This window comes from Arvicanthis niloticus, chromosome 12 (genome assembly GCF_011762505.2).
Source record: "Arvicanthis niloticus isolate mArvNil1 chromosome 12, mArvNil1.pat.X, whole genome shotgun sequence".
In the NCBI taxonomy this organism is placed as follows: domain Eukaryota; kingdom Metazoa; phylum Chordata; class Mammalia; order Rodentia; family Muridae; genus Arvicanthis; species Arvicanthis niloticus.
This window is the reverse complement of record NC_047669.1, coordinates 17,759,372-17,773,798: the sequence shown is the minus strand read 5'-3', so window position 1 is coordinate 17,773,798 and position 14,427 is coordinate 17,759,372. Positions and strand designations below refer to the sequence as shown.

The following is a 14,427-nucleotide window of genomic DNA, read 5'->3' as shown; positions in this document are numbered from 1 at the left end:
TGAAGTCTGCAGAGATTACCTATTTCCTTAGTGAGTTGGGAGCATGTTGGGCAAACACCTATCATTGAGCTCTAGCCTTCCTGTAAACATTATTTATGTGCCCCTATGTAAACTGGGTAAGTTTTATTGTTATAGCTTGCTGGTAATAAGACTTGAACTTGTCATTCTTCTGACTCAACCTCTTTAGTAGCTGGGATTACAAGTCTGTGGCACCAAGCCTGGTCCATGTGAAACTTTTGTGATATTACGTTGAATTGAAAGTGTATGATAGATGGAATTTCTATCTCATTTTTTTAAATGAATGTTCTGCTTACAGTGTCGGGAGAGGGGGAAGAAAATATGAAAGAAAACACACACACACACACACACACACACACACACACACGAACACGCTCACACACCCTTTAAGTAGCTAAGGCAGGCCTTGAACTCAGTATTCCCAGCTACTGAGATGTGGAATTATAGGGGTGTGGCACTGTGTTTGGATCATTTATAATTTTCAAACGTTGGAGTAGGTAATTTGTTTTTAGGAGATAATGTTTTATTTGTACTTTTATTTTGTCTCAGTTTTACCTGCCCAAAAGATAGATGAACATGAAACCCTTCTTCAACTAAAATTACTTTGTGCTAAAAAAGGTATTACTGGGCAGGTAGAGAGGTGCCTTGTTGGTGAAAAGCACTAACCACTCCTCCCAAGGACCAGGGTTCACTTCCCAGAACACACATTGGTGGCACACCTGGCCATGACTGGAGGTCTGGGGTCTATCTCACACCCTCTTCTGGCCTTTAAGGACATCATGCAGACACACAGTGATGCACAGACTTACATTCAGGCAAAACACTAATACATATGCATTCTTTTATTTTTTTAAAATGTACTGAATAGCATAGTGAGAAAAAAGTGTGTAGATTTTTTTTCACTTCTGATTTATTGTCTGACAAAATGATGGTGTTTCCTTTTAGAAGTTGTATGCTCCAGGCAGATTCCGAAAAGCTTCGCCAGGCCTGGATTAAGGCTGTTCAGACCAGTATTGCAACTGCTTATAGAGAGAAGGGCGATGAATCAGAGGTTAGTAGAGGTGTTGTCAGTATCAGGGGATATATTGCTGAATGTTTGAAATGTCACTTAAAATGCATGGTTATGACATCCTTTTTTATGGAACATGTTTTATAAATTGAGATGTTTTAAAGTTTTAGATTTCAGTTCTGTTTATCTTTCAGTATGCTCCCACCTCCTTCCCCTACCCACTTTTTGTCATTTCTTACATTCCCTCTTTTATTCTTCCTTTCTTGTCAGTTCATGTAGCCCAGGCTAGCTTGGGACTCACTGTGTAGCTGAAGGTGACCTTGAACTTGAGATCCTCCTGCTTGTGCCTCCTGAGGGCTGGGATTCCAGGCATTCACTTCCACACTGGATTTTAGGCTGTGTTTGAGATCACAGCTCTGGGCTGTGTGCACTCTTCTATCTGAGCTGTATCTCTAGCCTTACCTATGGGTTTCTTTAGGTATCTAAATAGATCTTTAGTTTAATATGTGAATGTTTATTCCACATTGAAGTAAAGTGATTCCATGCTAGTGTTTTTTCTCCTGAATATTTTGATATTTTTTTGTCAATTATAAGTACTTGGTGAGTTTAATTTTTTAGTTTTACATCAATACTAAATAAAAAGCAAAAAAAAGGAAAGCCTGTGTTGTTCATGAATAAAAGCCTTGAGAAATGGACCCATTCTTGGGCGATAGGTTTGGGCTGAGGCACGGGCTTAGTGACAGATATCAAACAGGAGAACAGGAGTGTTTAAAGGTTATCATGGGCAAACCTGGGGCTCCCAGTAGATCAAACTGGAAATTTCCTGAGTAGACATTGATGGAAGAATTTGTTCTAAGCTCGTAGGTCTCAACCTTCCTAGTGCTGTGACCCTTGAATACAGATCCTGTGTACTTGTGACCGACCCCCCAACCATAAAATTGTTTTTGCTGCTACTTTATTTAACTGTAACTTTGCTACTGTTATGAACTGTAATGTAAACACCCATGATTTTTGATGGTCTTAGGTGACCTGTGGAAGGGTGGTTCAGCTCCCAAAGAGGTTACATACAACCCACAGGTTGAGAACCACTGTTGTGATGAGTCCCAGAGAAGGGATTTCTTCAGTCTGCAGCTTCCCTGGACACTGTTGAATACGGGTGCTGAGAACATTGGCAAAAAGACGTGTCAGTGAAGAGGGCCCTCAGTAATTTCTATTACCTGGATCAGCTCTGGGCCAGGTTCCCCACTTTCAGCGTAGCATAGTTACTAACCTGCAACTTTGTTACACAGTCATTTCTTCAATATTCCTTTCTTTCTGTTGGCCTGTGTTTCTCCTTACTGAGTTATGAGCTTAAGGACTTCCTCAGGATTGTGTAGAAAGTGAGGGATTTGTGATTTCATGTTCTCTGGAATAGAGCTAGCTAGCTTTCTTTCTTTCTTTCTTTCTTTCTTTCTTTCTTTCTTTCTTTCTTTTGTCTTTATATGTGTTTGGTAGTGTGGCTAAATATAGAAGTCTTAGGTTGAAAATCATTATTCTTAAGAAACAGCATTATGTCTGGGTGGTGCTCCTTTAGTCCTAGCTCTCTGGAGACAGGCATGTAGGCAGATATCTGTGAGTTCAAGGCTAGCTTGGTCTAAAGATATATATATATATATATATATATACACATACATACATACATATACATACATACACACACACATATGTCATACATATATATGTCTCTCTCCATATATATATGGAGAGAGAGAGAGAGAGAGAGAGAGATATAGTTGGAGGACAGCCTGCTCTACCTAGAGAAGCCCTGTCTGCGGGGGTTGGGATGTAGGAGAAATAGCATTATGTTGTTTGTTCTGCTCTTCTGGGTTTTAGTTTTCAGGGTTGCTTTTCTGATTACTGATCTTTCCTATTTCTTTTCTCCAATTGTTTTTCTGGAATTTCTGAACTGCTATTATTTATTGTCTTTTCTTGAATGTTGCTAATCTGCTAGAATCTTATTTAATTTACAAGAATTCCTTTTTTAGTTCATTGTTTATTGAATCCGTTATTTCCTCATGTGGTAGTACTAGAAGTGTGATGACGCCTTCCCTTCTCATTTGCTATCCCGTGCCTAAACACTTAAATGGTGTTGAGAACCAGGTATCACTATTTTTATTTATTTTGTCTTTTAAAATAATCTTTTTCTTATTCTTTAGAAATCCTGTACATTTTTACAATGTATATGGATCATGTTAGCCCACCTGTACTTCCCTCCAGTCTCCATAGTGTTTCCTGCTCCACCGCTTGTCTTGTTACGTTTTTGTTGTTGGTAATTCTGAGTTCATTTAGTGCTTCCCATTTGCATGTGTGGCTAACTCCTGAGGCATGAGTAGCAGCACACGTAAGCTACCTCCTCAAAGGAGAGTCCCCCGGCAGCCTGTGGGAGGGGTGGGCCTCGTGGTCTCACCTGTCATCCACGTGAGGATTTTGATTGGCTTGACCTTGGATGTGTCTTCTGCAAGTAACCACAAGTTTTGATGCATTCATGACCATGCATGTCCAAATCTGAGGGCTTCACAGCTCTCCTCCACGTCTGCTGGCTCTGATATTATTTTGCCCCCCCCCCCCCTTCCCTGAGCCTTGGACGGTGGAACTTGAGACAGATGAGCCGTCGTCCTCAGTTGAACACTCAAAGTTGTTTATATTCTGTCTGCACTCTGATCAATTCTGAGTCTGCATTAACCACTGCTCGGTGCAAAAAGAAACTTATCTGACCAAATTGAGAGTAACACAAAACATGAGTCCAAGCATAGACATTTAGAGTACAGTTTGACAGTCTGGCCATTTAGCAATACAGTAGGGATGGGTTCCCCTACAGCCGGTGATATCCCATGTTATAGGTTTCCGACCAGGTGTACAGTACTGAGCATGAAATCCCTTCTGTGGAGCAGGCCTGAGATTCATACAGAAAGCAGTTGGTTGACCCCAAACCACAATGCCATTGTTGTACCAGTGGGTACATCTTTCTGTCAGGTTGGTGTTGTTAGCACGCAGGGTCCAGTGCTGGGTAAGGCTGTTGTTGTCTCTTCTCTCCTCAGCAGCTTCTGGCACTGTGTAAGGCAGCCAGCAAAGAGAGAGTTTCCTGGTCAGTTTGAGGTTGATATCTCTGTGTCCCCCATCCAAATCGAGTGGTGTCTTCAACAACCCTCTAGTCACTGTGGACAAACAAGAACAGCGGCCAAAGCCTGTGGTATTTGGGGTGCTTCTGGGCCTCCCTTCCTTGTAGGGAGGTATCCTGAGTCATGAATTCAAGGACAAACAAACAAACAAACCTTTTTTCCTTAGGTAATCCTGTAAACAGCTAGATTAAGAATTGTTTTTTAGAAAATTTTTTTCTTGGCTTTCTTGTAATAGACCAATCATTGTAAGTTGAGAGTACACACTGAACACATAGTTAAGTTTGGACTATGTGTTGAGCAACAGGGTCTTTTCCCAAAAGAAAATTCACTGATCTCTTCCATAGGCACAGGAATGGGCAGGGAGGAGTGGGCGCCGGGCTCCGCACTGAATGTGTACATTCATGTCGTTCCTGCCTTGGCTTCTCAGCCGGTCCCCATCTGTGAACTCTCATTTACTCCTTCAGAGACAGAGTTTCCGTCCGTTTAGAGTGGGTCCCTTACTGGCCTGTGGTTGGGGAGAGAACCCTGGGATGTACCTGCTTCCCGAGCAAGCATGCCTTTTTTAGCTCTCGGCCTCTCTTACTGGGAACAAAAACATTACCAAAAGCATACCAAAGAAATTGAGAGTGAACCAATATGATTTCTGCCTTAATACTGATACCTTTTCTGTAGATGATAATTCTGTTTGCTAACTTTACATTTCAAACATCTTCTGATAACCAGATGTATTTTTTTAAATTTTTGAAATTTCTGCATACAGTACAGATAACTCGTTCCCCTTGCAGTGCTTGAGGAGAAAGTTGCCAGCTTACTTTAATGAGCGAGTTCCAGGAGCCTAGGATGAGCTCTCCTGCATAGTCCTGGTACCAACATCACAGTGGAGACATGGTCCTTAATATGGAACTACTGTTCAGTCCCCAAATGCCTTGTATTTAAAGATTGCCCCAGTGTCTCCTCCCTCAGTCGGTCGGTGGGTGTAGTTACGGCTTCAGGGTTAGTCTGACCTTTGACTTTGAAAGTTTTGAAAATCACAGACTAGTTATTTGGCTGGGTTTTACATATTTGGGAAGAACATTGTGTATAAATAGTGTGTTCTCAGGCCACCCTTTGAAGTGGCACAGTTTTATCTGTTCCATCTTTTCATTGTGAGGTACTCTTCTAACCTGTGGGGACTAAGTATTTTATGGAGGAAGTACTTTGAAATTGTAAATTTCTGTTCCTTGCCCAGTTGAATTTGAATTTGTGACAAATTTTTAGCTGTGTTTCTTCTATGTGCTTTTCTTGTAGTTAATGTGTCATAATCCATTACTGCCACTGTTTGTTTTTGTGTCTGGAATTGACTCATGTGTGTCACACACAGGCATCCCTTTGACCCTGTGTAGGATCCAGCCGCCTACACAAGGCTGTGTTCTTTAAGTGGGAGCTCTCCTTTCTCTCCTCACACGCCTCGGGATTTCCACATCCCATAACTGCATGTTTGCTCAGCCTTCCTTAATGCTGTGCTGTTTTCAGAAAAGACAAAAAAGAATCAAATTCTGTCTCCAGTCTGCCCATTGCTTATTAAATAGTCTTTATTTTTGGTGTGGCTATGCACTTATAAAAATTAGCTTTTTGCATATTGTGTTTTGGTTTCGGTTCACTATAAAAATGATATATTCTATAGCATTGTACTGTGTCATAGCATAGTTTTTCTATTTATTAACTGGTAATTAGAGTAACTTTGGGGACTGTGTTGTAAAGTACTTTGTTCTTTTTGTTTGCATTGTTCTTTTGAGAGGGACTTCCTGTGCAGCTTATGAGCGTCCTGCCTCGGCCTGCCAAGTGCCAGGATTATATCTTGTTATTGGGTCTTAGTAATATCATGTCTCCCACCCTGCCTTTCCCTCTCTGCCCTCCTCTCTTGTTCATGTGTTCACTGTCAGGCATCACCAGATTGTAACCGTGTTCATTCCCCCTCGTTGAGGAAGCCTGCTCATAAACCCTCCATGTCTCCAGTGCCTAGAGTAATGCCTGTCAGAATAGATGCTTAATTCATGGTTAGGAATTTTGGTTTGTGATGTATAACATGCAGCAAGTTCTTACAGTCCTTTACAAAAAGCAGTAAAAAACCAAATAATTGTTAATTCTTATAGAAACTGGATAAGAAATCGTCTCCATCAACAGGAAGCCTAGATTCTGGAAATGAATCAAAAGAGAAATTATTGAAAGGAGAAAGTGCACTGCAGCGTGTCCAGTGTATCCCTGGCAACACCAGCTGTTGTGACTGTGGTCTGGCAGACCCCCGGTGGGCCAGCATCAACCTGGGCATTACCTTGTGTATCGAGTGCTCCGGGATCCATCGGTAGGTGCACTCACTTGGGGTGGAGCGTTCCTTTGGGTTAAATACATGTTGCAAAGTATTGTGGGTGCTTTTGTTGTTGCTGTTTTTGTTAATGAGTCTTTTCCCCAGTTTTTAAATTTAATTACTAGTTTATAGTTGCACGTTTTATACAGTGGATAATTTTAGTGTGTAACATGGTTTTTGATGACTTTGGTTCATCATTCATTAATGACCAGAGGATCCATCCAGATTTATATGTGGGTGCCATCTGTGTGGGTGGGTAAATATACAAATAGTGGCTTGGTAATTTTCTATTAAAAATAATGCTATCTCTTTCCCTGTGTAGGAGTCTTGGGGTTCATTTTTCGAAAGTGAGATCTTTAACTTTAGATACTTGGGAGCCCGAGCTCTTAAAGGTGAGATAACTATTTGCATGATAACATTTCGTGGGAGATGGTAGATCTCGTATAGCTGAAATAAACTCTGAGCTAACGGAGTGGGGAGTGAAGGCTGAAGTAGAGAAGGAGATGGCCCAGGAGGATGAGTCTAGAAAGCTTTGTAGCAGTGGATGGGAGTTAGTGGTTGTTGTCAAATACACTGCGAGTCAGTAAGCGAGTTCAGTGAACTATGTCAGATAAATCTTAATATTTCTATAAAGTAGGAGTGAGAGACATTTTTAAAAATATGTCTAATTTTAATTCACTTCCTTGAATTGGCCAGTACTTGCTCCACCTAACTGCATATGATGCTCCACTGTCAGACATCTTGCTCAGGCACAGACACAGCACAGTCAGTAGTCTGCGATATTCAGCGATACATAGATAGACATACAATAAATATGTCTTTTGTTTAGAGGCTTATGGTTACTGTTTTTAATTATGTGTATGTGTTTGAGTCTGTGTGTGGATGTGTAAATTATAGTGCAGGTGCCTGCAGAGGTGTTGGGTCCCTTGCAGGATGGATGGATGGGTGGGAGGGTGGATGGATGGATGGATAGATGGATGGATGCTATCTGCTAAGTACTTGTTATAGGAGTGGTAGTATTCTGATAAAGAATTGTTTAACAAACTCAACCTGTGGCTCATTTTAACTTTAAAATTTTTTTGTGGAATGAACAATTGCAGTCTGTAAAGAGGAATTAGTTAATTGTACCCTCTTAAAGGAATTTTAATGTTTAGCTTATTTTTAGGGCTTTTAATTTTTAGCTTGTATTTTTATTTTTCTGTCAAATAGCTTATGTGTGAATTGGGGAATGATGTTATAAATCGTGTTTATGAAGCTAAACTGGAAAAAATGGGAATAAAGAAACCACAGCCAGGACAAAGGTATGATTACCTTAATGTGCTGCTTCCTCCCTAATCCAGTGCGACTTCAAACCTTGTGGTGGAGTGTTTAGAAGTCGTCATCATTACTTCTGTTGCAGTGTGACTGTGTCTGTCTTCAGTGTGCTCATCTGACCCGTGCACCTTACGGGTGCCTTTATAGTCTTTAGGTGACAACGAAGCATAGAAACACTCTACATAGGAATGTCCGGGCTCTGTGCCACTCAGGTGGCAGTGTCAGTGGTCGGCCTGTGAAAGGAAGCACTGCTCAGGCTCAGCTTTAGTGTGGCTCCTCAGCACCTGTGTTAAAAGCAAGGCTTTTGTGGCAGCGCTTGCCTGTTATCCCAGCACTGGGGAGGCAGAGGCAGGGAATCCCTTGGACTTGCTGGCCAGCTAATCTCAGTGGATTAATAAATTCCAGATTCACTGAAAGTCTGTACCTCAAAAAAAAAAAAAAAAAAAGCTAGTGATTGAAGGCGATGCCTGGTGTTGACCTCTGGGCTCCACGTGCCTGAGTGCACACCAGCTCACACACATGTACACACACACACAAACGTGCACATACCACACACACACACACACACACACACACACACACACTGTTCATTAGTGTCTCAAAGATCAAGTTTCTACTATCTCCTATGAATTGTTTTGCTTGATCACACACTTGATGGGTGCTTCTGCAGCTTCCAAATCAAAGACGAGAAAGGCAGCTTGACTGTGACATCAGACCTGTAGGTCTACACGTAGAAGGCTGCTGAAGGAAGCTGCTAGAATCAGGGCCTTTGGAGAGAGAGTCTGTGTGGCTGATAGCAGGGTTAATCAGTAGGATCTTTATTTTTAGAAGTAGAATTGCAATTGCCATAATCCTATGTTGAGATTTAAACTAGGCCAGTATAATTTAAATCACTTTAATATCTGCTGTGCGCCATAGTTACTAGACCTTGGGCTCTCTCCTATTTTAGCCAAAGATCAATGCATTTTAAAATAAAATAGGGAAAATTGCAGAACAGGCATATATATTTTGTTGTTTATTTGTTTGTTTTTGAGACAGGTTTTCTCTTTGTGTAGCCCCGGCTGTCCTGGAATTTACTCTGTAGACCAGGCTGGCCTTGAACTCTGAGCGATCCGCCAACCTCTGCCTCCCGAGTGTTGGGACTAAAGGTGTGCACTACTACCAACCAGTGGAACAGGTGTATTTTATAGTTATATAATAAGAGGAAATGGCCTTTTCTTTACCAAAAATCTGGAACACTATATGTTTTATTGTAGTTATTATGTGAAAAATTATGACCACCAGTAGTGGTTGTTCAGGATATGACAGTATCTCTAGTAAAAATGAAAGTAATGTTAATTTCTCTTTATATGTCTTTTTAGTTTTCCTGGTAATGTTTCTATTATAAAACACGGAGTATGTATACAGCTACATGCAGACAGAAAATAAGAGAATCACGGAGTGCCATGTAACTGAGTTTTCAGTGGGTTATTTGTGTTTCCTCTGACTGTGAAATTACCTTATTATTTAGAAGGAACTCACATCATATAATGTTTTATGTCAAGCCTTTACAAGAGGGTGTTCAGTTCCCTGGAGTTATGGGTGCTTGTGATGTGAGTGGGATCCAGGTCCTCTGGGAGAACAGCAAGCACTTGTAGCTGCTGCACCATCTCCCTGGCACTTATGCGGCATTAGCCACGCTAAGGGGCTAAATAGAGTATTTTGTCTTTTTTCTGTTTCCCAGACAGGAGAAGGAGGCATATATCCGAGCAAAATATGTGGAGAGGAAATTTGTGGATAAATACTCTACACTGCAGTCCCCTTCTGAGCAGGAGAAAAGGATCATCTCCAAGAGTTGTGAGGACCAGAGGCTGAGCCACGCCAGAGCATCTGTCCACACCCCAGGTATTTTACCTATGATACCATCTTGAGCTGAAACCACCTTTTTAATCTCACAATTATGGCCATCGTAGGGTTTTTGTTCTTGTTTTGTAAATACTAGAAGCCTGTTTCCTTCTATACATTCTAAGGGAAAACTGGATTTCTTTGTCTTTACGACTGTCACCTGAGATAGTCCCATGGTTCAAATTTCTTGGTACAGTGTGTACTCTGCAGAGTACAGCTGCTTAATAGCCAGGGGAGATGGGATTATAAGTCGATTACGCAGAAAGCCCTGGGTATCTGGCTAACCACTGTTTTCCCTCCTATGTTCTCCCTACACTTCCCCAGTAACGGTTTCTCCTGCCCCCCTCTTACGGCCTGCTTTGTGCTTTGCTAACTTGCATGTCCCCAGTGGCTGCTGTAAATAGCGACGAGGCCAGGCGGGAGTCTCTGTTCTGTCCTGATGAGCTAGATTCACTCTTCTCCTACTTTGATACTTCTTCAAAACTGCGTAGTAGTAAGTACTGTTGTGGAACATTCCACGTCTGTGCCAGTGGTCATTGTGCGGTGTGGCCATTTCTCTAGATGTTGCCCATTGTCTCAGGGTTGCACATTATTACCACAGCCATACAGTAACGTAAGCTCTTCACTACTCCAGCATCTGTGGGGCACTCTGAAGGTTGGTTTATTTTCAGGCTTTGTGACTTCTTTGTGTTCAGTTAGCTAAGTTATAGAAGGACTAAGATTGCAGTGAGCTCCGTATGCTGCTGGTGGTTAAGTTCATGTTGCCATGTGCCAGCTCATTAGCTTGTTGCTTGTGGGAGACATTTTTCTAAGTGGTGTGGACTTTAATCACTAGCCTTTCTTCTTCTTCTTCTTCTTTTTTTAATTAAAAAAAAAAAAACACAGTCAAAAGTAATGACAGTGGGATCCAGCAATGCTCTGATGATGGCCGAGAATCTTTACCTTCCACCGTGTCAGCCAATAGCTTATATGAGCCTGGTGAGTGCTGGCGACAGCCTGTGTTGATTGGTGTAGATTGTTGTAAAATGCATGTGGCAAATGTCAGTTCTTCCACAGGTGTGTTTGCATCTGTGCGCTCCCACGAGGGCCAGAGGTTGGCGTCAGGTGTCGATCTTCCTTGCTCTCCACCTTCCTGTTGGGGAGGGGAGGAAGTGCAGTTGATGGAGGATGTGTGATGCACCTACTGTGTGCACGCCCATGGGAGTCTTGATGTTCCCGTTACCCAACCCCTTTGCCTCTTTAACTGGCCTCTCCTGACTGTTAATCGCACCGCTCTGCTTACTGTCAGATGGCAGAAGGTGGCATTTGTTTAATTCAGAGGACTGGGATCTTTCAGTATGTAATCTTTGTCCTTTTTGTTGTTGTTGTTGTTGTTCAGCATATTTATTCCAAGAATAACTCTGCCATTATACTTTCCTATTGTTAGTTTTTTCAGTGGTTTTTTTGTTGCTTTTTCCCAAACTTTTACTAGAAGATTTAGACTTACTAAAGGAGAATTACTGAAATGTTAATGATGTCAGGCAACATTCGAATGAAAGACAGGGGGAGAAGTTAAATGTGTAGAAATGTTGAGACATTTCCTGCTGCCTTACTAATTACAAGGGGCAGTGTATCTGGAATTATATTTCACTGCAGTCCCCAATAGAACACAGCAGCCATTAAGAATTTGTCAAATACTTAAAAACGTACTGGGGAGTTGGCTCGGCAGGCAAAGGTTCCTGCTGCCAGTCCTTTTGACCTGAGATCAAACCAGAGACCCACTTGGTGGAAGGAGCGAACCAACTCCCAAAGGTTGTCTGACGGTCTCCACACTCACGCCTACCCATCCTGAAATAAAGGTGTTCAGTGTAATAAAATTGTTCATATATGTTCAGTTTCAAATCTAGTTAATCGTGACTTCAGACTTTAGCATATACATAACACTATAATGCTTAGTCTGTAAGAAATAATGAATCTCTCATTGCTCATTGGTATAGACGAATAACTGTTCATCATTTTTTATGTCATAATGTTTACATCATGAGCTGAAGAGTTCACTTTCAAAATTGAGGCTGTATGTATGTGTGTGTGTGTATGTATATACACATATATGCACCATAAGGTATCCTAGCCACTTAGCTGTCTTGAAGTTATCTCTTTGACCATTCCTAAGTCCACACCGTCTAGCTTTAAGTTCATCTTCACTTTGCTATTCCACATTGCCATTCACCCAAGAGAACCCTTCCTCCTTGCAAACTCTTTCTGTACTTGTTACACTATTTGCATCCTGTTGTATGAGCACATTCTTATTAATGTATTTGTGCTTTGATTTCCAGAAGGAGAAAGGCAAGAGTCTTCTGTGTTTCTTGACTCTAAACATCTTAATCCAGGACTTCAGCTTTATAGGGCTTCATATGAAAAAAACCTTCCCAAAATGGCCGAGGCTCTGGCTCATGGTGCAGATGTGAACTGGGCTAACTCAGATGAAAACCAAGCAACACCACTCATTCAGGCTGTATTAGGGGTACGAATCAATGCATTCAGGCTGTATTAGGGGTGTAACACCACTCATTCAGGCTGTATTAGGAGTACGAATCAATGCATTCAGGCTATATTAGGGGTGTGAATTAGTGCATTCAGCCTGTATTAGGGGTGTGAGTTAATGCAGTCAGCCTGTATTAGGGGAATGAATCAATGCAGTCAGCCTGTATTAGGGGTATGAATTAATGCATTCAGGCTATATTAGGGGTATGAATTAATGCAGTCAGCCTGTATTAGGTGTGTGAATCGATACATTCAGGCTGTATTAGGGGTATGAATTAATGCATTGAGGTTTTTATTGTTCTAGTAAAGTAGAAAATATCATAAATTCTAAACCAAGCATCATTGATGTTACTGTTTTAAGAGGGCTTAGAAATAAAGAATTCTTTCACTAGTGAGTTCTGAGCATCATGTGGTTGTTTCTGACTTGGGAGGGGAAGCTGCAAGGGAGTTCTGATGATGCAGGGGGAGTAGTGTGCTTTGCTGGACTTAACTGTAAACAATTTTGTACTAATTAGTTCTTGGAAGAAACAAATCTAACTTCTCTGATTGACATGCAGATGTGCACTCTCTTGTTTGCGTTTATACATTGTCGTCTTCTTCTCTTCAAGGGCTCTTTGGTGACATGTGAGTTCCTGTTGCAGAATGGTGCTAATGTGAACCAAAGAGATGTCCAAGGGCGGGGACCGCTGCACCACGCCACCGTCTTAGGACACACAGGGTAGGCCATAGTGCTTAGATAGGTGGGAAGCTTTCATCTTGAGAAACTACATCAAAATGTGTGTTTACTTTCTCTCAGGTTAAGGTTATTAAATAGAATTTGTAAAAGAGGGTATTCTTATGTCATGGTGGGATCTGAAAGTTAAAGGTTCTCTCTTTTTCTTTTCTTTTTTTTTTTTTTTGGCTTTTCAAGACAGGGTTTCTCTGTGTAGCCCTGGCTGTCCTGGAACTCACTCTGTAGACCAGGCTGGCCTTGAACTCAGAGATTCACCTGCCTCTGCCTCCCAGGTGCTGGGATTAAAGGCGTGCACCACCACCACCCAACTAGAAAGTTAACGGTTCTCAAGGAAAACTACGATCAGTGTTCCAGCTTGCTGCTGTGATAAACGGCATTGACCATGAGTACCGTGGGCAAGGAAAGCGTTTGTTTGGCTTATACTTCTATGTCACAGTTTATCATGGAGGGAAATCAGGGAAGGAACCTGAGTAGGAGCCTGGAAGCAGGAACTGCAGCAGAGACCACAGAGGGGTGCTGCTTACTGTCTTACTCAGCCTGCTTATTTTTTAATTATTGTGTGTACGTCTGTGTGTGGGTACGTACATAATGCAGTGTCTGAGGAGCTAACAGTGTCAGGTCCCCTGGGGCTGGAGTTACAGGTGAATGTATGAGCAGTGTGTGTTCTTAAAGCAAGCCCTCAGCTGCTTGCTTCTTATGTGGCCCAGGCCTACCTGCCTATGGTAATGTCATCCACAGTGGGCTGGGCCCTTCCACATCAGTCAACAATCAAGGCAGGCCAGTCTGAGAGAGGCAACTTTTCAACCAAGGGTCCCACTCTCCAGGAGATTCTAGTTTATGTCAAGTTGACAATAATAACTAACCAGTATAGTTAATGTACAGATATAACTAACCAGTATAGCTAGTATACACATATAACTAGCTAGCTAATATACAGATATAACCAACCAGTATAGTTAGTGTACAGATACAACTAACCAGTTTAGCTAGTGCATAGTTATAACTAACTAGTATAGCTAGTGTATAATTATAAACTAACCAGTATAGCTAGTGCACAGATACAGCTAACCAGTATAGCTTGTGTATAGAGACAAACTAAGCAGTATATCTGGGGTTTGTAAAGATCTCAGTCATCTTTTATTATTGAAGTCTGTTTATTGAATGTTGTAGGATGCATTAAGAATTTTCTAATACAGTGTTGTTTAAGTTAGGTAGAACTTTTTATTTTTGGAGGTGAAATGGATTTTTTTTGTCTTCATACTGACTGAGAAATGCTGTTCCTTTAAACAGGCAGGTATGTTTATTCCTAAAGCGAGGTGCCAATCAACATGCCACTGATGAAGAGGGGAAGGACCCTCTGAGTATAGCCGTGGAAGCAGCCAATGCTGACATAGTAACTCTGTAAGTGTCCCCTTCGTACCTACTTCCTGTACTACATGTTGCT

General features: G+C 41.6%; 1 protein-coding gene across 3 annotated transcripts in view; it reads left to right on the top strand.

Annotated features, from left to right (window-relative positions):
- The window catches only part of Acap2 (ArfGAP with coiled-coil, ankyrin repeat and PH domains 2), a 108,942-nt gene that overhangs the window by 83,222 nt on the left and 11,293 nt on the right, over positions 1-14,427 (top strand). Inside the window, exons 13-22 of one of the 3 annotated variants that reach the window (XM_034514818.2) lie at positions 964-1,069; positions 6,318-6,526; positions 6,852-6,921; positions 7,739-7,830; positions 9,567-9,727; positions 10,116-10,220; positions 10,613-10,705; positions 12,043-12,230; positions 12,859-12,968; positions 14,274-14,384. In XM_034514818.2, the coding sequence (XP_034370709.1) occupies positions 964-1,069; positions 6,318-6,526; positions 6,852-6,921; positions 7,739-7,830; positions 9,567-9,727; positions 10,116-10,220; positions 10,613-10,705; positions 12,043-12,230; positions 12,859-12,968; positions 14,274-14,384 (1,245 nt within the window). The remainder of the gene's footprint in view (positions 1-963; positions 1,070-6,317; positions 6,527-6,851; positions 6,922-7,738; positions 7,831-9,566; positions 9,728-10,115; positions 10,221-10,612; positions 10,706-12,042; positions 12,231-12,858; positions 12,969-14,273; positions 14,385-14,427) is intronic. The other 2 variants (XM_034514821.1, XM_076942773.1) reach the window with 2 other exon arrangements.